Here is a 19,675-nt window from a genome sequence, read left to right as displayed (position 1 = left end):
TGCGTGCTACGAAATGGAAGACATTTGGAAGATGTCATCTTTAAAAAATAAAATGCGCATTATAGTTCAATAGTTTTCAATAAAAATCTTTTCACAATAATATGCAAATTGACTTTTATTTCATTTCAAAATCCTAACTCTGCCGTGAGACACCCTGTATATGTATTGGTTTTATTATTTATTTATAAATATATGTATATTTGCATTTATTTATCAATTTTTATCTGTTGATTAGTAATTCTTCATACACCGCCGTCTTTTTCCTGTGAATTATATAATTACTTCCATCCAAAGGTTGTCTGGCAGAAATCGCTTAAAGCGATAAGGCCGCCCATTGTACCACCGCTTATTTTTAATTAAATTGTATTGTATTTGTTTCCTTTTTTGGTGTACAATAAAGAATTTTTGTATTGTATTGTATTGTATTCCTTGCTACGAACAAACCAATACAAAATATTAAAAAATAAACCTTATACATAGGTAGACATTGTTTTTATCTTTATTTGGAGGCATACATTTGTACAACAGTGAAGACGCCACGGCAAAGTATTTTATTATTGGACTAGACACTGAGCGAACCGTCCGGAAACCGGTTTGTTAACAAGTGTACAGGACGCCCCAAAAACAAATGTTAGCACATTAAGTAAAGAATAAGTTTAATTTTAAATGTATATATTTTATAGTATATGTAGTATTTATAAATAATATGTATTATTACTATATGTAAATAGACATTAATTATGGAGTGAAATTTAATGACAAAAATTAGTGTCTGAACAATATGTATCTCTGTGTGTGTTGAATAATATCTTTTGAGTATGATTTTGATATTCTTAGGATTGATTTGATCACGAATTTCTTTAGGTAATTGTTTAATTTGTGTGGTACAATATATTTAGATGTTCGTTTACCATAGTAGTTGTTAAATTTAGGCTTTTGCAATATTGTTTTGGTTATTGGTCTTGTAATTATATTGTGAGATATTGGATGTAGAATTTCAGATCGAAAGTATTGTTCTTTTAAAATTTGGAGTCTAAATTTTTCATGAATAATGATAATTTTACAATAGTTCAATATTTCGTTATCATTGGTTATTTTATTTTTAACATTGTAGGGTAGTATCATTTTAAATAGTCTCAGTTGCAGTCTATATATTTGCTCTAAATGAGACGAAAATGTACGGCCATAGGACGTTAATCCATATGATATTATACTTTCAGCCAGTGCTGTATACATTGTGATTCTAATATTAAAAGGTATTCTATTACGGATGATGTAAAATTTTGCCACTATAACTCGTAATCTGTTGCAAACCCAATTTTGTGAGGACCCCAGGTAAAATTATTATCAATCATGACACCCAGATATTTTAGTTCTGTTACCTGCTGTAGCTGCACGCGCTTGCATTGTACGTCAGTCGATTTTGCGTGCAAGCATTGGTGACTATGTCCTGTGTTCGAAACAGAACTTACCGTTTTATTGCGACACGAGTGTATATGTAACAGTTTCGTTTTTTCGTTATTTAGGACCATTTGCTTACTAGATCAAAGTAACAACTAAACTAACAAACTAACAACAATAATATTGAATTAACACATCCTGCAAAATCTTTGATTTATTCACCATTGTAAAACTATTGAAAATTCAGTAAATAATTACTAAAATAATAGCAGTAGCTTGTTTTAAACGTAAATATAAGTCTTCGTTCTTCGGGATACTTTTACCGAATAATTTCCAAATATTTATTATACGTGCGTATGCGCAGGCTGCTGCGGCACAACCGCATCTCGCATGTGGAACCACGCGCATTCACCGGCGTGCCTGCACTGCGCGTGCTGTAAGTTTACTTTTAATTATTTATTTATTTACTTCTATAATACATCATACAACTACAAAGAGTTACTGTAAACTAATAAGTATTTTCTGTCACTAGTAGAGAACAATTGACTTTGATTAATTAACTTATGAGAGTCCAATACTACAATTTCACCTCAATACCCCAAGTACAGTCATATACATGAGATATCTGACCCCCTAACATGCCCAAACCGACCTTTTTTTTTTCTGAGAGCCATCTTACGCATTGAACAAAGAAAAAATTAAAGCAATTTGTGTAAGCAATACAGTGAAGTGTTACTTGAAGATAATCAACATATCTTTGAAACCAATGCTAAATTTCGTCTTTTAACTACCACAACAGTACAATATCCGTGGTTCGATTCCACGAGCACTGTTTTGTTTTAACAATATATTTTTAACAGCAATGTTTCCCTTTTTAATGTTAACGTTGACAATTCACAATATTTGTTCACTAGAAATTGCCTAAGGTGGATGGGTAGATATTATTAATAAAGCGTAGGGGTATGAATATATTAACAAATCACGAAATCGCTCTGCAGTTTGCGTACGATCGTGAGTTTAGGAGCGCCGACCCCCGCCCTTTAGGAGTGCCGACACTGCGACCTCAAAAATCAAAGACAATATTGAATTTATCTATTAAAACGAATTTAAATACAGTCAGCTTTATTTTATTTATCATATTGAATTGGTACTTACTCCTAGATACTATTGCATATATAAATTTAGAAGAATTTGATGTAACTTCCTCGCCAGTGTGATGAGAACCATTGCATGCCCACAGGCGGAACAGCAATTAAGAAGTTCGGGCCATAAAAGTCGTCGTCCGCAGTTCGTAATTGCCTACTTACCGCCCTTGTAACACAATGAGCAACCAGAGAATCATAATCTCGGTAAATAAAAAAAAGAAAATCACTATTTCACCTTTATATAATTGTTAAACGATTGAAATGGTCACTCGGTCCATCAAGTAAAAACAAATTTCGCGACGCAGGTATGTCGCCTCATCTATCGCAAATCGCACCAACATCGCTGAATGGCCCTCCCCCTCCCCATGCCCCTGCGGCAAGGGGAGGGGGAGGGCCAAGGGGCCCCCTTGCAACTCCTTTAAATTTGTAATCACATGGAAATGCACCCAGCGTTTAACGTCATTGGTTACACTATTCCAATACTAACTCAGACTATTTTGAACCTTTTTTACTCTTCACTACCTAGTAGGCGTAGGTAAATTTCTGGCGCGGTAATAACAAGTGATAACTTAATGTGTGTGCAGGCGGTTGGAGGATAACCTTCTGACGGAACTGCCGGCGGCGCTGCAGCTGCTGCCGCAACTCGAAGACCTGTGAGTGCCGCGACCCGAGCCTGGTCGAAATCTTCTCCCGTTCCCCGTCCGACATCTGTCCGAAGCAATGACATCTATCAAATAAGTAACTCGACCAAGTCAAAACACAATGTCAAGTATGAAGCTTCGTTCGCATCATACGTGTTTTTATTTCGTCGAGTACTACATATTTGACAGTAATTGTTTCGGACGGATGTTTCGTAGCAGCGTAGCCCGTAGAACGCGCTACGCTGCTACGACAGCCAGCCAAAGCTTGCGCGTTGGTTTTGAGGGCGCTCTTCCTCACCGGGAGCTTCGCCTTTAATGTAACAGTTTAAATTCAAGCATTACATCAGTATGTGAGAAGATCCGAGAATTACAGTACGCAACCTGTAATGGTCCAGTTTGTAATATTACAGTAGTGAATGAGAGCACCACTTGTCACGACCGTGTCGCGGCCCAGGCTTAGTGACCTAGACGGCAACGGCGTGAACGCACCTGTTCGTGATATCGTTTTTTGCTTTCGAAGTTATATTTAAAAATCGCCTGAGATACAGAGAAAACCCTATTAATTGAAAACGAAAGGGAATTCGGGGTACAATAGGATCCTCGTCATATTCAACACTATAATAAGTTAATAAAACAGGATTGTTGGGTTCAATTGTCCGTTTCGTCTGACATTGTAAAAACAACTGATTCGACTGCAGGCGAAAGCTCGTCAGTTAGTGAGGCACTATTTTAACGTAATACTCAAAATGGAATGTTGAAAAGTGACATTACGGGCGAATGCCGCCGGTGAGGAGCGACTTTGGCCAGAGATCAATTGCAATATGGATGTCGTAATGTACATGTTGTGTTTGCGTTTATCACATAATATGGTTTAGTGCATCACCTATCGCCAAAGGAACAAATAAAAATGACACGTGTTCTACTGTGACATCCTCATTGTAGTTGATCTAACGTTTGAGCACTTATACAACTGAAAGAATGTGTTGCGTGTAGTGTTGTAACTTGAAAAAAAAAAACCAAATGTTTTTTTTCTCATTTTTGAAAAAAAACATGTAAAAGGCACAGCTCCCTGGTATTTTTCTAAATTTGGTTTTTTTTACAGAAAAAATAAAATGGAGTAACTGAAATAAAATATGACACTAACTTCTGTTTTAAGAATATATATATAGTATACATATATATGTTATATATATAAATATATATATATATAAAACACATATATACATATGTATATAACATGTTTATAAAAATCAATTACCATGATAATGACGACAAAAATTTAATCTTCATTTGTGGTGTTTCTAGTGTTACTACTGTTATAGGTGTTACCCACGCTTGTAATTTCATCAAAATACTCTGTGTCTTCGTTTCCTGCATTCAAATCCTGCCGAATAATTTTATATAAGCGGCTTGCTAATAATTCTATGTAAATGTTGCCATATAAGGGATATGTGCGATGTAGAAAAAAATATTGATATCGCTCTTAGATAAATAAATAAGTAGTGTTTTTCAGTAATCATCAAAGTAGCGACAAACAACAGCAACAGCAATCAATAGATTTAAAAAAAAGAGAGGAGACCCGTGCCCAGCAGTGGGACGTATAAATGGGTTCATGATGATAATGAAATCTGCCGAGTCTAAGGAGGGAGAGTCCGCCAGACCGCATTTAACTTGGTTGAGTTTTAGTAACCAAATAAAACAATTATGACAAATCATTACTTTTTTTATTGGCCCTTGAACAGTATTAACTTTGTATACATATTTCGAACTGAAAAAGTATTAAAAAGTAAAAAAAACACTATTTAAAATTACCCATAAATTGGGGAAAAGATAGTGGCAAAAGCACGATATCCGTAAAATCAGCTTAAGCCTGTCTAATTTAATTTATACGTTATTTATTTGGTCTCTTTCTCGCGTATCATAACCACTGCTGGTAGAAGCGAGATGGACATATTTGACAAAAGTAAGATATTCTCCGTATTTTAGGAGTTTTATACGATGCAAACAAAAATCTTTCAATCGAGATAAACACTTCAAATATCATCTAAAATACATGAAATTGTAATATTCTAGGCTTGTAAGAGTATTTCACTAGTAATTCATACAAGAAAATTCATTGATTGTAATGAAAGATTAAAACTTACGTGTTATTTTGGGAATTTTTCATGTTTTACGGCTTTTACAGCTTAAAATATAACAATGCACCATTATTGTGAGCTGCAATCATTGTCAATTACTACAAAGGAACGGTTAGTAACTTTGTAAAACACTTCTTAAAAGCCCAAACACATAAAATCGATGCACATCAAACACTCGGAAGGATTTGCTGGACTCAACGAGGGATGAGTCATACAACCAAAACCGCATACGTAGAAAGGGACAAAAAATTATATTGTTGTCTCGTTTTCTCTAATATGTCTGTGCATAAATCTATCTCGCTTATACGGTTTTTATTATTTATATAGACTCTCTACCCAATTCTCCCTCTACGATTAACAACAAAAGAGGAAATGTAGTAAAAAAATACAATTGTCATATTTTAATTTTCACACTTTTAGAAAAAAACGTACTCCAGAAAAAAACCGCTTCTTTTCATTGTTATTTTTTTCTCATCAGAAAAAAAACGGTTTTTTACAACACTAGGTGCGTGTGCGCAGGTGGGCGGGCGGCAACCGCGTGGAGTGGGCGGGGCCGGAGACGCTGGCAGGCTGCGGCCGACTGGCGTGGCTCGACCTGCGCCGCAACCCGCTGTCGAGCTTGCACCCGCGCAGTCTCGACCGTCTGCCTAATCTCGAAACGCTGTCAGTAATCAACTTACGTTTTTGTTTCAACTATTTCTAATTTTATAAGGTATTTCAAGGTGCCGTGTGACATTCTGATTTTCATGATTAAATCATTATTTTTTACATGCATAAATGGTTTATTTTCACATTAAAAGCAAACCGTTCAGTAGTTCAATAATAAATCAGAATAAAGGCACACTGCGCCAGAAAAGCTTTAAAGTCACGTACTAACTCAACATCCCTGTGTACATATTCAATTTAATTTATTATCGTAATATTATACGAAATAAAACTTGCTGAAACAGTGGTTTGTTGCCCGATTATTAAGACTACGGAAGGTCTCTTGACTGGTTGTCTCTTTTTACTCTTAAACTAAAAACGAAATCTTGTAAAAGCTGTGACAAAACCCGCTATTTTCCTAAACACATAAGTTACTGGATAAGTTTTTCTGAATTGCTTTTAACATCCGAGACGTTCACGTGCCTGCATCGTGCCTGCTGTCGCTTGTGTATGTTATAGTTTTTGTCGGTCATACGTGTACGAACGCACACATTCAATGTCAAATGAAAATTATTATAAGAACTACTGAAATATAATGTTTATCAGGTATGTTAATTCAAATGTTCCTAATTATTTTTCTTCTTTCTCATTCTTATAAATGGTGGCATACACTATGCAGCCAAGTCATTTGGAATGAAAGATGGCATCTAAATAAATCGCGGGGTGTCTTGTGCTATGATATAAGGTGTCCTAGGTAGGTATTATTCAAAACGATACGAAAAAAAAGTACTAATACCTGAAAAGTATCCAGTACAAAAGTACCAGTATCGGAAGGAGAAGAACTCGATACCAAAAAGTATCGATATTTTTTCCATGTCCCTAATTGTAAAATCGCAATTTCCCTAGCCACACTTACCCCTTGTCAGAGATGTCGTCGACTAAAGCCATCGACAGAACGAGGAGTGCACAAAAATGCAGATTACAAATCTCTTTCCGTTGCTACATTCATTTTTATGTAACTATCCATTCAACAAACGTTATAAAAACTGATCATTATTTATATTCAAAGAAGACTTTTTATATTATACGCATTCGAACTATAACTAGAGATTTCAAATATTCCTTATTTATCTACATACATAAGCTCACGCCCTTGTCCCACGGGAAGGGTAGGCAGAGACCACGGAACGGTGTTGTTGTAGTTGATGTTGTTTATCTTATAATAATAATATCAAGCGCCTAGGAAACCCTGTATCTTGGGTTACACATAGACAATCACACGAAACTCATGAAAGAAGTAATGTAGGCTTTAAAATATTTCTCCCAGCCCGGAAACGAACCCGAGACCTCTGCGTAGCGTTCGGCCACGGAGGTCTTATTGCCTATGTTGGTTCAATAAATTCATGATAATCGTGTTCTTAGGTTTTCATGATAGGAATATAACTCGACGATTTTGGTAGCACAACGGGGCGTTTTGGGGGCTCCACCTACATCTTGGAGCCCAAGCTAACCTCACCTGCAAGTGGTGCGCCTGCTGATAGACGGACGAGGCTCTAGCGAGGGGTTTTCCCTTTCGGGGGTTGGGAGGTCAGACGGCAGTCGCTCCCGTAAAAACCAACACCGCCACATCAACTTATGGAAGTCAACAGAAGGATATGGCATAGGGATAGGGCGCCGCCGCAAAACGGCGCGCAGGAGCCTCGCCCGACTTCTGTGGCAAGTGGACTAGGGCTACCGTGTCAAGGGTGGGCACGGTTAAAGAGGCGAGCCCCTACCCATCACAGGAAGCTCCGCTTTGCCACGTGGAACATTGGCACGCTGACTGGACGCGCGAGGGAGCTAGCAGACGTGCTTTCCAGGCGGAGGGTCGCCGTGGCGTTCCTGCAGGAGACTCGGTGGAAAGGCAGCAGATCCCGGCTCATTGGGAATGGCTACAAGCTGATCTACACCGGTGCTCCTGGGGGCGTGAACGGGGTGGCCGTGGTGCTCTCCGAGGAGTTTCACGATCACGTCCTGGAAGTGAAACGCTTTAGCGACCGGCTTATGGTAGTGAGGGTGCTTATCGAAGGGGTCGTGACCCACTTGATAGGCGCCTACGCACCTCAGGCCGGTTGCAGCGACACGGACAGGGCGAGGTTCTGGGATCAACTCGGGGAAGTGCTGAGTGCCATTCCTTTGTCTCAGGCAGTCGTCTTGGGTGGCGACCTGAACGGTCATGTGGGTGAGGCGTGTGAAGGGTTCGAGCGGATCCACGGTGGCTACGGGTACGGCAGTCGCAACGCGGAGGGAGGAGACATCCTCACAACGTGTGCGGCGGCCGATCTCGCCATCGTGAACACGTTCTTTAAAAAGAACCCCGAGCATTTAATCACCTATAAGAGCGGCGGACACGCCACCCAAATCGATTTCCTACTCACCAGGAGACACCATATCAGCAAAGTGACCAACTGCAAGGTCATACCAGGTGAGAGTCTCACTGCGCAACACCGTCTTCTTGTCATAGATCTCTGCGTAAAGCCGGCCGACAAGCCCGCTGAGCGCTGCCGACGCCAAATCAGATGGTGGCGGCTTGATAGTACCACGTCCCAGGAGTTCATCTCAGCGATCGGCGATAAATGCGCCGACACTGAAGGTGATCTAGTCCAGAACCACTGGGACAACATTCAGGCTGCCATATCTGAGGCGGCGAAAGCGGTGCTGGGCTTGTCCAAGGGTGGTCGCAAATGTGACAAAGAAACTTGGTGGTGGAACGACACAGTCCAGAGGGAGGTGAGGGTGAAGAAAGCCCTCTTCAAAACGTGGCAAGCGTCCGAATCTTCTGAAGACCGCGACGCATATAGGGATGCCAAACGTGCCGCTAAGAAAGCTGTAGCCAGAGCCAGACGGGACCACTTGCAGCCGTTGTATGACAAGTTGGAATCGTCTGAGGGGCAGAAGCTTATCTTTAAGCTGGCACGTTCGAGGGTCTTAGCGGCACAAGATATTTCCAAGTGTCGCTGCATTAAAGACCCTCATGGCAACCTTATATGCGAGGTCGACGCGGTGAAGGAGAGATGGCGCTCATATTTCCACGAGCTGCTGAATCAGCAGCACAGAGAGGTGCAGCCACCGATCCTCCCTCCGAATCAGGGACTAGTGCGACCGGTAACGCCTGAGGAAGTCCACTTAGCTCTTCGTCGCATGAAGAATCGGAAAGCTGTCGGAGCCGATGGGGTTCCCATCGAGGCCTGGAAGGCAATGGGTCCCCGTGGTGTGGGCATCCTTACCGGCCTCTTTAATCGCGTGCTCCTCACCGGTAAAATCCCTAACCAATGGAGACTGAGTATTATCACTCCAGTCTTCAAAGGGAAGGGATCGGTGCAGGAGTGTGGCGATTATCGGGGCATAAAGGTCATGTCCCACACCATGAAGCTCTTCGAGCGTATAATAGACTCTCGGATCCGACAGGAGAGTGCTGTCTCGGAGGGTCAATATGGGTTTCGGCCTGGTCTTGGGACCATGGATCCTGTTTTTGCCCTAAGGGTCATCATGGAGAAATACAGATTGAAGAATACGCCTCTGCATTTCATGTTTCTTGACATGCAGAAGGCCTTCGACTGTATCCCCCGTGTAATGATCTGGTGGGCACTGAGATCCAAAGGGGTACCAGAAGCTTATATTGACATCATCCGAGACATGTACCGCGATTCCGAATCCATGGTTAGGACTGATGTTGGTGACACTAAACCCTTCCCTGTCACAGTCGGAGTTCACCAGGGCTCAGTTCTCAGTCCCTATCTGTTCAGCGTGATATTAGACGAGGTCTCAAGCTCCATCCGAGACACGCATGAGCAACCCCCGTGGATGCTTATGTACGCTGACGATATCGCGCTGGCGGATGCGGATAGAGGGAGACTGGTACGACGAGTGAATGTGTGGAAGGAGTCGCTTGAGAACGGCGGTTTGAGACTAAATGTGGCGAAGACTGAGTACATGGTCTGCAACGCTACAGATCCCCTACCCGTACGCATAGGCGAAGACGCGGTCGAGCCTACGGGCCAGTTTAAATACTTGGGATCTGTACTTAGCGCGTCCGGAGACATCGACTGCGACGTCAGAGCCCGAATCGCAGCCGCTTGGGCAAAGTGGCGTGAGGTGACTGGTGTAATTTGTGACCCCAAGATGCCGGTTAAGCTGAAAGGACAGGTCTATAAATCCATCATTAGGCCTGTCCTTTTATATGGCAGTGAAACGTGGCCCGTACTTGAGCGTCATAAGCAGGAGCTGCGTGTCACGGAAATGAAGATGCTGCGCTGGATGTGTGGAGTTTCACGGAAAGACCGTGTCAGAAACTCCCGCATCCGCGGCAGCCTTCATGTCCGTGACATTGCAGATAAACTGCAAGAAAGCCGCCTACGTTGGTACGGCCACATCTTACGGAAACCGGCTTGCTACGTGGGAAACAAATGTCTGGCTATGCCACCTCCGCCGGGCCCCGGTAGAAGGGGCAGACCCAAGAAGTGCTGGCTTGACGTCGCCAAGGGTGATATGCGTGCCAATGGTCTCACCACTAAGGATGCCGAAGACCGTGCAAAGTGGAGGAGAAAGAGTAGGAAAGCGGACCCCGGGCTCCGCAGCAACCCTGCTGAGGACGCAACCGGGACAACGCTAAGATGAGAGAGAGAGAGATTTTGGTAGCACAACGGTTTGTACTGTGGGTATGAGACGAGGAGGTCCCGGGTTCGATTCCCGGAAGGATCAACTTTATATATAAAATTAATTTATTCTTTTGATGAGCACAGGAACATATACAAATATTGGAAGTAAATGAACAGTAAATAAAAGGTACAACTGGAGCACTGGTACAAGTTAAATAGGTACCAGTTTTAGTGTTTGTAACAAAATCTTTCTCATTAGTGTAAGGCGATCTATCTAAATAAGTGTTATGTTACAGTCTTATACAGTTTGTTGTGCATAAATTAGATTAGACTAGGGGAGCACTTGTCGCAATGGTCTGTAGCATTTATGCTACAGACCATTAACTAATTTTTTTATTTAAACAAAACCTACCTGCAAAGTTTGCTTATGGGCTTTTTAACGGAATTACATCTGTTTGCCAAGTTTTATAGACGTCGGTTAACGGAAAGTGCCCGACACCGGATTCATCCCCTTTCTTGCAAAAACATGTGCAAATATGAATTGTTCGTGTTACCGCAATCTGATACGTGGGACGTAAAATACCGTTTTTTGTTTATTTCACGTAAATATTGGAGTGATGTTATAATCAATAACTTTATTTCTACTTATTTGTAGGTTTAAGGCCGAAAGAAACCAAAAAAGGTTTTTACAAAAACCACTCAAAAAGTGCCATTTTAATTCTGAAAGTGAAATTTACCCGGCAAAGGAATGGAATACATACAGGAATAGTTTCCTGACAAGTATAATATTAGATTATACTGACTCGAGGCAAGCTGAATGATAGGCATTTCTTAGATCGACGATTGTACGTGTTGTACAATCGTCGATCACGTCGTCTCTTGGCATTAAATGAGATTATGGCCAAGCGTGTGTTTTTTACATATTTTTTTATGAATCGCCGCCGCATTCTAAACAAAATTCCCGCTTGTACATTTTTTTCTCTCACTTCGCTTCACGCCACTTCGCGTCACTTAATTATTTTATAGGATTCGAGAAGGATTTATGGAACACCCCAAGTATTGTCTATGTACACAATACACGATGTACTTACGAATGTGAAACGCAAAGGCGTTCGTGTTGCGATTGAGCGCGTGGGAGGTTGTGGCCGGAGCGCGCCGCCGCCGCCGTCGCCGCGCCGTGATTGCCGGCACCGGGCCCGGCGGCGGCGGCGCGGACCGGCCCGGCCCGGCCCTGCGGCTTCGATTCGACCCTCGCCGCCCGTCGCGACGCAATCTCATAAACTGAAACGACCGCGGCTCAATTTTTCCCGCAACGTAATTTCCAACTGACCGTCTTCCTCGCGCCCCTCGGCGCTCGATTGACTAAAACGGGCATTACATGTTACCGACTTTTTATTGCGTCTTGACTTTTACCGCCGCTGCCAATGCTTTAATAGAGCAACATCCGAATACTTCGCTAGTTACGTTATTTGTAACTTTTCTAAAGTTACCCTACCAAGTGCCAAATGTATGCACCTGAATATGTAAACGAAAACGAAGCGTGTATCTGCGGGTGACTAATATCTAAACGGCGAATCGCGGACGAGCGCACAAAATCAAGTCCTGAGCTACTCTCGCGACCGCTGACCTTCACCTACTGTCCGTAGAAAATAGTAAATTCTAATTTGCCTCCGTTCAGATTAACGAAGTCCAGATTCTAAGGAAAATACTTCCGCGACACAAATTACGACAAATAATTATCGACTAATAAGAAAGAAGGAATCCCATATTATACATATAATAATCATTTATTTCGACGTTTGTGTCTATAATGTTAGTAGCACTAGAGCTTCTTGTGAAAGAATTCGTCTAGGGAGGTACCTACCTACTAGCCGCCAAGTAATATTACCATTTATATGTTCCAGTTTTGAAGGGTAAGGGTGCTGGTAAAATTACAGGCACATGGGACTTGTCAACTTATGTCTCAGCGTGTCGGACGCATCAGTGGCAATGCCCCTCAAAACTTTGCGATTGAAAGCTCTGAGCGGCACTGCAACTGTTATGGACAGGCGTGTCGCTTACCTTCAGGCGCGCGACTTGTACGTCCCGTCACTTGATATTATAAAAAAATAGCATTGTAACTAAATTTATCGTTAGTCATAATACGATGATAATCATAAGATTTACTTTCGGTAAGTAAGAAAATTCACTGCGAGATGAACGCTGCATGCAAGGGCACTAAGGAGGCCATTTGGGCTGCTGCCTCGCTGAACTAGTACTTAGAGAAGCATAATTCATTAAACAATTTTACACTGGGGAGAACCGATTAACATTTGACTGTTTCTGGACTAACAAAATATCCTTCAAGTCAATAAATTTAAGTGCTTAGCTAGACTACACTGCACGAACCCACGTAGATTCAGGCACATTCAATGAAATGTGTGCAAGTGACCCTACTTATTTGCACAGCAGCACTGCCCAGTGTTCTGGCTTGAAGCAAAGCCAGCTCCGTTACAGGCATCGGAGACAACATTTTATCACCCATGATCGACGATGCATTTGCGAGCACGACAGAAGACTTTGCGCTTAAATAGGTTAAATCTTTCATAACCGTATATTAATATTTGGAACGAAATAGGTCGAAGCGGCGCAGCACGAGCTCGCCCGTGAGTTAACCGCTTCAATAGCAACATTCAAGTAATAAAAAGTGCTTTTGATAGCGGCCTAACAAGCCTACAAAATGTATTAATATTTTTACCCAGTATAACAAATTTCTGTAATACTATTCTTAGAAAACGTCCTCGCACTTATTTGAGACATGATGGAGTAGCTAATAAATCTTGTTTTGTTCGAATTTTATCTTTTCACTGGAGACAATTCATCGTATCGAAGTGACTCAATTAGAGAAATTTAATTAAATTATTCATTAATGCAATCACTTGCGATAATTATGAAATGAAATGAAATGTTCATTTGCGTTGAATAGGTTTACAAGATGGCACTTATTAAATTAAGGTTCATCTATTGCCAACATATAAAGCATGCAAAATCTATTGTTCTAAGTATTCATTTGCACTATAATATTTCCTAATAATTAAATATTTATACAATTCAATTGTCAATTTTTTAAATGTCAGGTTTTTAATGTTTGGCATTTATATAGGCAGTAATTTTACGTTTACGTTTGGTTGGGTTTTTTGCCAGTTTCCTAGTGTCGTTGTAGCAAACCGGCTTATTGGCTGTCGGAGTTTGTGGTGAACCTCTCCAGCCAATTTCCATACTTTTCCGAACGATTATCTGGGCGTGAAAATTTGATGGGGACGAGGAGGACGCTCTTCGTCTCTTGCTTGAACTTCTTGAACCATCTTTCAACTCGACTTTGCTGATTGTTCCTTGGCTATAATGTTCGTGAAATGATTGCGCTGCATTTCAACCTTTCTCGAAGTGATGGAGCATAATATGGCGAACATGGTAAGATTTTCAGAAACTGGACAGAATGGATAAGAAAGTCGCAACAATAATGTACCGGAACTTTTATTGAAACTTCAAAAATGTTTCAATTAGCATATTTTATGTTACGAACGGTGCTGTTTATTGGCGAAGGTGAGAGTTGAGAAAGAGCAGCCCTAGTGGGTACCGCTTATATAAGCCCGATGACGCGTTATTTTCGACGCAGCGTTGGCGCGAACACATAACTAATAGTACTTTGCTGGAACACACCTTAGCACAATACTCAATACTTATTAACCGAAGGAGTCGCTTGCGCAGATTGATGTCTGAGGCGCGGGGCCTGACAGCGATACCAGTACTCAACGGCTCGCTGCGCCTGCGCACGCTGCGCGCCGACCGCGCGCGCCTCACGCACCTGCCCGCTTCGCTGTGCGCGCACGCGCCGCAGCTGCGCACGCTGTACGTACGCTGGCCGCGAGCCTGTCGCCCGCCCGCCGTGGCCCGTGCCGACCCGTGCTAACCCGTGCTGACCCGCGCTGTGTTGCAGGGACCTGAAGCTGAACCGGCTGCGACGCGTGCCCGACCTGCGCGCCTGCGCCGAGTTACGGGTGCTGTAAGTACTCGACCCCCCCGCACCGCACACCCCGCGCGTGTAAGTGATTGTCTTGTCTCCGCAGGGATCTGTCGTCGAATGAGATCGCGACTCTGTCGGCGGAAGAGGAGGGCGACGATGGAGCGGAGGAGGAATCGGCGCTGCTGGGGTTGGGCCACTTGCAAGATCTGCTGCTAGCGCACAACCGCCTGCGTCGCCTGCCCCGACACGCCTTCCGGCACAACCCAGACTTGCAAATTCTGTGAGACATTACTATCACTTCGCCTTTGCTCCAATTTATTAATTGGACGCGTCGCATCTTTACCATGTGTGATGTAAATAAACATCAACACCAAAATATGTATTCCCTTGTATTATTAGTACGTGGATCATCATATCGTGTTCAAACTTTTCATACTCAAATTACGTATACTTCGGGACTTCATGTGACTCAAATAAGCAATTAGTTCTTATTATAACCGGTAATGTAGTCGGCAACGAAATAATTCATCAGCCAAGAGCGTGAGCAGCTGCGAACAATCTTGAAATAGCTGCCAGAGAATTGGGCCGCGCCGTCCTCCTGGAGCGAATGTCCGGACGGCTCCGTCGACTGCGACGCCCCATGTACCTCTTACGCCAACTGGAGCGCCGCCGCCGCCACCGGAAGTACTCGCCACTTCTCGCCAGACATCAAGAGGCAATCTGTCGCCGGTCCCCGCCCCGCGCCCCGCGCCCCGCGCCCCGCCTCCCCGCACCGCCATTGCGAGCCCCTGCCCGCGCCGCGCGCCTTCCCGGCGCCCCGTGCCGTTTCAAGTTTACGGAATGTTCAAACATCTACGATTAACTAACTGTGCGGCGTCAAAGGCGACCTGTCGACTGGCTTCCTCGAATCGAATTACTTAGCGCGAGGCGCTACATAAAACTCCTCTGGTTTTGCGTGGCGACGACTCTTTTAAGTCCTGCTCGCGCTATTGGGCCGTAATGACCGTTCAACTGTCTATAACGAAAATTTCATTTGCAGAAACGTTGAAGGCAACGAGATCGAGCACATCGATATGGAAGCTTTCGTGCCCATCTTCAAGCTGCAGGACTTGTAAGTACCGCCGCGACCTCTACACGAAGATAAGAGAAAAATACTCTTGGAGTTCACAAAAGCCAAGGCCATAAATTACGAGTGTGAAATGATCTTATATATAATGATCTTGATATTTTATATGATTTCAAAGCATATAATCACTCCCATATGCCTAGGAGTTATATGTAAGTGGAGCGCATATTTGGTTTCCGGAATGAATAAGAAAAATATACTATAAATGGTCAGAAATGACTTTATTGTTTCTCAAAATATTCTCCATTAGCGTTAATGCACTTTTTCATATGAATGAACCAATTTTGAAAACATTTATGCCACTCCTCCTGTACAATCTCGACAAAATTTTCATACTCTTCGACAGACTTTTCAGGTGATGAAAATCGTAGACCGCGTAACTGGTTCTTAATTTTTGGAAATGAATAAAAGTCGGGACTGTACGCGGGATGGCTCATAAGGTCAACGTTGTTCACTTTCAATAAATAATTTATCTGTCTGGCCGTGTGAGAACCGGCTTTATCGTGGTGCAAGATGATATGCCGTTTACGGTTATTTTGACGGAGTTTGTCAATAACTTCCGGCAAACAAATGGTCATGTACCAATCACTATACACGGTACATCGATTCTCCAAAGCAACGTGCCCAGTTTTATTTAAAAAAAGAAGCAATCATCCGCTTAGAGGCACTTTGTACGGGCGCCACTTTGGTTGGTTTCGGCTCATCTCGAAAGACCCATACGCGCGATTGCTGCTTTGTTTTGGGATCGTAACTATAAATCCATGTTTCGTCACCTGTTACTATGTCCCACACCAAATTTGACGCCCCTTCGTTGAATCTGGTAAGCATGGCATTGCACCAAGTGATGCGATCCGTTTTTTGAGCCTCAATGAAATATGTGGGATCCACCGAGAGCACAGCTTTTTCACACCCAAATGTTCAGTAGTCAGTATTCAGTATTTATTTATTAGCGAACATGCAATAAAATTACATTACATGTGCCCTGTAAGGGCGTAGCTAAGACTTAAAAATATACTTAGACATGCAAATTATTAAACTTACAAATAATTAATAGTTGAAAAATAAATTAAATAATAAAAGTATGTATTAAGTTCTCTTAAATAATAAAATATCTTAATTAAGTGATGTAGTAACAATTAAATAATGAATCCATATACTAATTATTATAATTGTAGAGCTTAAAATGGAGTGATTAGAGTTCTTTGTCTTCAACAAAATCTTGTATTGCATAATAACACTTTTGTATGAGGAGGTTTTTCAATTAGTTGTAAAACAGCTTTTCGTCTTTCTGAAGTAATATTACTAGGTACCATATTATATATTGCTATTGCTCTGTAATAAGGGCTATTTTTGAAAATTGCAAGTGTAGGCGATGGAGGTACTAGCTTATGCTGTCTACGTTCACTTCTGACATGTTCAAAGATGTTTATATTCTTTCTAACAAATGTCGCTATTTCGAGTATATACAAACACGGAAGAGTTAGTATGTGATACTTTATGAAGAAAGATTTACAGCTATCTCCATGGCGTAGGTTTAGGATTATCCTAAGACACTTTTTCTGTAATATGAATATCTTTTGCGCCTCATGAGTGTGTCCCCACAGGATAATTCCGTAGCGGAACAGGCGTTCGCATACGCATAATATGTAGTCAAGGCACAATCGATGTCTGTATTTTGTTTCAGTAAACTTAAGGCGTAAATGAACTGCGATAGTTGAGTTTTTATTTTTGCAATATGTTTGGTCCAATTTAAATTAGTGTCTATAGTTATTCCCAACATACTACAATCTTTAACTTCTTTAATATTCAAAGCGTTGGTTAATGTATTCAAATTTAAAGGTTGTATCTGGTCTGAATTGGATTAGTTTTGTTTTATTATTATTTATTTGGAGGTTATGATCTGTTAACCAGTTTTGAACGGATCGGAAGGTATTTATTATTTCATTATTTGTATACGCGACATCTTGTTTAGGACATTTAAATAGTAGACACATCATCTGCGAATAGGACGCAAAGTGGTTTACAGAGTTTCGGGAGTTCATTTATATACATAAGAAACAAGAGACATCCAGTTACGCTACCTTGTGGTATGGAGCAGTTTGTAGTAAGGGGATCAGACTGAACGCTTTGGATCTCCCCAGTTATATCATCATAATGTTCAATTTGTACGTTGTCTGTATGTTGTGTTGTCTGTTTGTAAGGTAAGATGTCAACCATTTGTAAGTTCTGCCACGAATACCCATACCGTGCATTTTTTCAAGCAAAATACTATGCTGGACATTATCATATGCTTTGGACATGTCGAGCAGCAGTCCTACGGCATAATTAGTATTTCTGATATGATTATATATCTCCTGAACATGTTTAAAAACAGCAATAGTGGTGGACCGATTTTTGCGAAAGCCACATTGATTTTCATTAAGGAGGTTATATTTACTTATATATATACTTATACTATATATACTTTTCACCACCTGATACAAATATGACTAGATCATTTTCCATTTTGCATTGTACCTGGAGTCCTAGTGTTTTTGTTTTTGTCTTTGTTTTTATTTTTGCTTTCAACTTACTTCCTTGTGTTTCACCTATATAAATATTACTACACACACATTACACATTACACTGAATACGACTGTCGACCAACTACCTCATACATTCACACATACACATGTCTTACACTTATTTTTAAACAATTTCACATCGACATATTCAATAAGACTTACTCACCGTTTATACAAATACTTAAAATAACCCCATCTTCAAACGTAAATCATAAAAATAATATTTTCTGGTATGGATAATACATTAATAAATCAAAATGAATTGGATGCTTCTGCCATGGCAAATTCTTTTCAATGTAATGTAGACGATTTAACTAAACATGTAAAAATTAAAGGAAATGACTTAACGGTGATTACACAGAATATAAGAAGTATCTATCGTAATTTCGATGACCTGCAAATTGCACTCTCAACACTGAATTTCAATACAGATATAATTATACTTACCGAATGTAGGTTGGATAAAGATAAACCAATACCCTTGCTTAAAGGCTACTCATCTAGTCTAACAGCTAATCTCCTTAATCAAAATGATGGTGTTGTGGCGTATATTCGTAATACAGTGAAATTTCTTGTAACAGAACCAATTTTAGTCCACGCATCATGTTTACAAATTGAATTGCATGGCTCAATCATTTTGGGAGTATATCGATCGCCCTCAATGCGCAATGCCGACGATTTCATTACCTCATTAAGTGCACATATAAACACATTAAATAAACATAAAGATCTTATTATTACTGGTGATATAAACATAAATATCTCCCATAGAATACTTGACAATACATACGAAAGAAATAATAAAACGAATTACCTTGATATGCTAGCTATGCACGGCCTTGCCGCGGGGCACCATTTTCCCACCAGAAAGAATAACTGTATTGACCATTTTTTGTTAAAACTCACTAATAAATCTATATCTGCTCATATAGCTGTTTTCGATACAACTATAACGGACCATCACATGCTACTATTAGTGTTGGCTAATCAAAAACCTAAATTTATCGCTCAGAAAACTAAAACAATCATTGACTATAAGGAGGCTGTACTTAGTTTAGCTACAAAAAACCTTCCAGATTTACTTTATAGTCAAGATCCTGACTATGTAATCGATACTTTAATCTATAAGATGAAATTAGCTCTTGGGGAAAATTGTAAAATAATAAATATTCCTAAAAATAAAAGATGCCTTAAACCTTGGATAACTACTGGAATTTTAGCCTGTATTAGAAATAGAAATAAAATGCAATACAATCTAAAACTTAACCCATATGATGAAATTTTGAAGACTGCGTTTAAACGGTACAGAAATCACTGCAATAATATAATTAAAAAACAAAAACGCTTATATGATCGTACTCAAATTGCTAACTCC

General features: G+C 40.9%; 1 protein-coding gene across 1 annotated transcript in view; it reads left to right on the top strand.

Moving 5' to 3' along the window:
* Nucleotides 1-15,780, top strand: part of LOC113236310 (leucine-rich repeat-containing G-protein coupled receptor 4-like) — a 54,941-nt gene extending 39,161 nt beyond the window's left edge. The window contains exons 6-12 of the mRNA XM_026472321.1: nt 1,766-1,837; nt 3,131-3,199; nt 5,845-5,988; nt 14,355-14,495; nt 14,584-14,649; nt 14,714-14,890; nt 15,650-15,780. Of these exons, the coding sequence (XP_026328106.1) occupies nt 1,766-1,837; nt 3,131-3,199; nt 5,845-5,988; nt 14,355-14,495; nt 14,584-14,649; nt 14,714-14,890; nt 15,650-15,725 (745 nt within the window). The 3' untranslated portion in view covers nt 15,726-15,780. The remainder of the gene's footprint in view (nt 1-1,765; nt 1,838-3,130; nt 3,200-5,844; nt 5,989-14,354; nt 14,496-14,583; nt 14,650-14,713; nt 14,891-15,649) is intronic.
* The last annotated feature ends 3,895 nt before the right edge of the window (nt 15,781-19,675 follow it).

The sequence above is a fragment of the Hyposmocoma kahamanoa genome, unplaced genomic scaffold (assembly GCF_003589595.1).
Source record: "Hyposmocoma kahamanoa isolate Upper Pololo Valley unplaced genomic scaffold, ASM358959v1 91, whole genome shotgun sequence".
In the NCBI taxonomy this organism is placed as follows: Eukaryota; Metazoa; Arthropoda; class Insecta; order Lepidoptera; family Cosmopterigidae; genus Hyposmocoma; species Hyposmocoma kahamanoa.
This window is presented reverse-complemented; position numbering and strand designations above follow the sequence as displayed.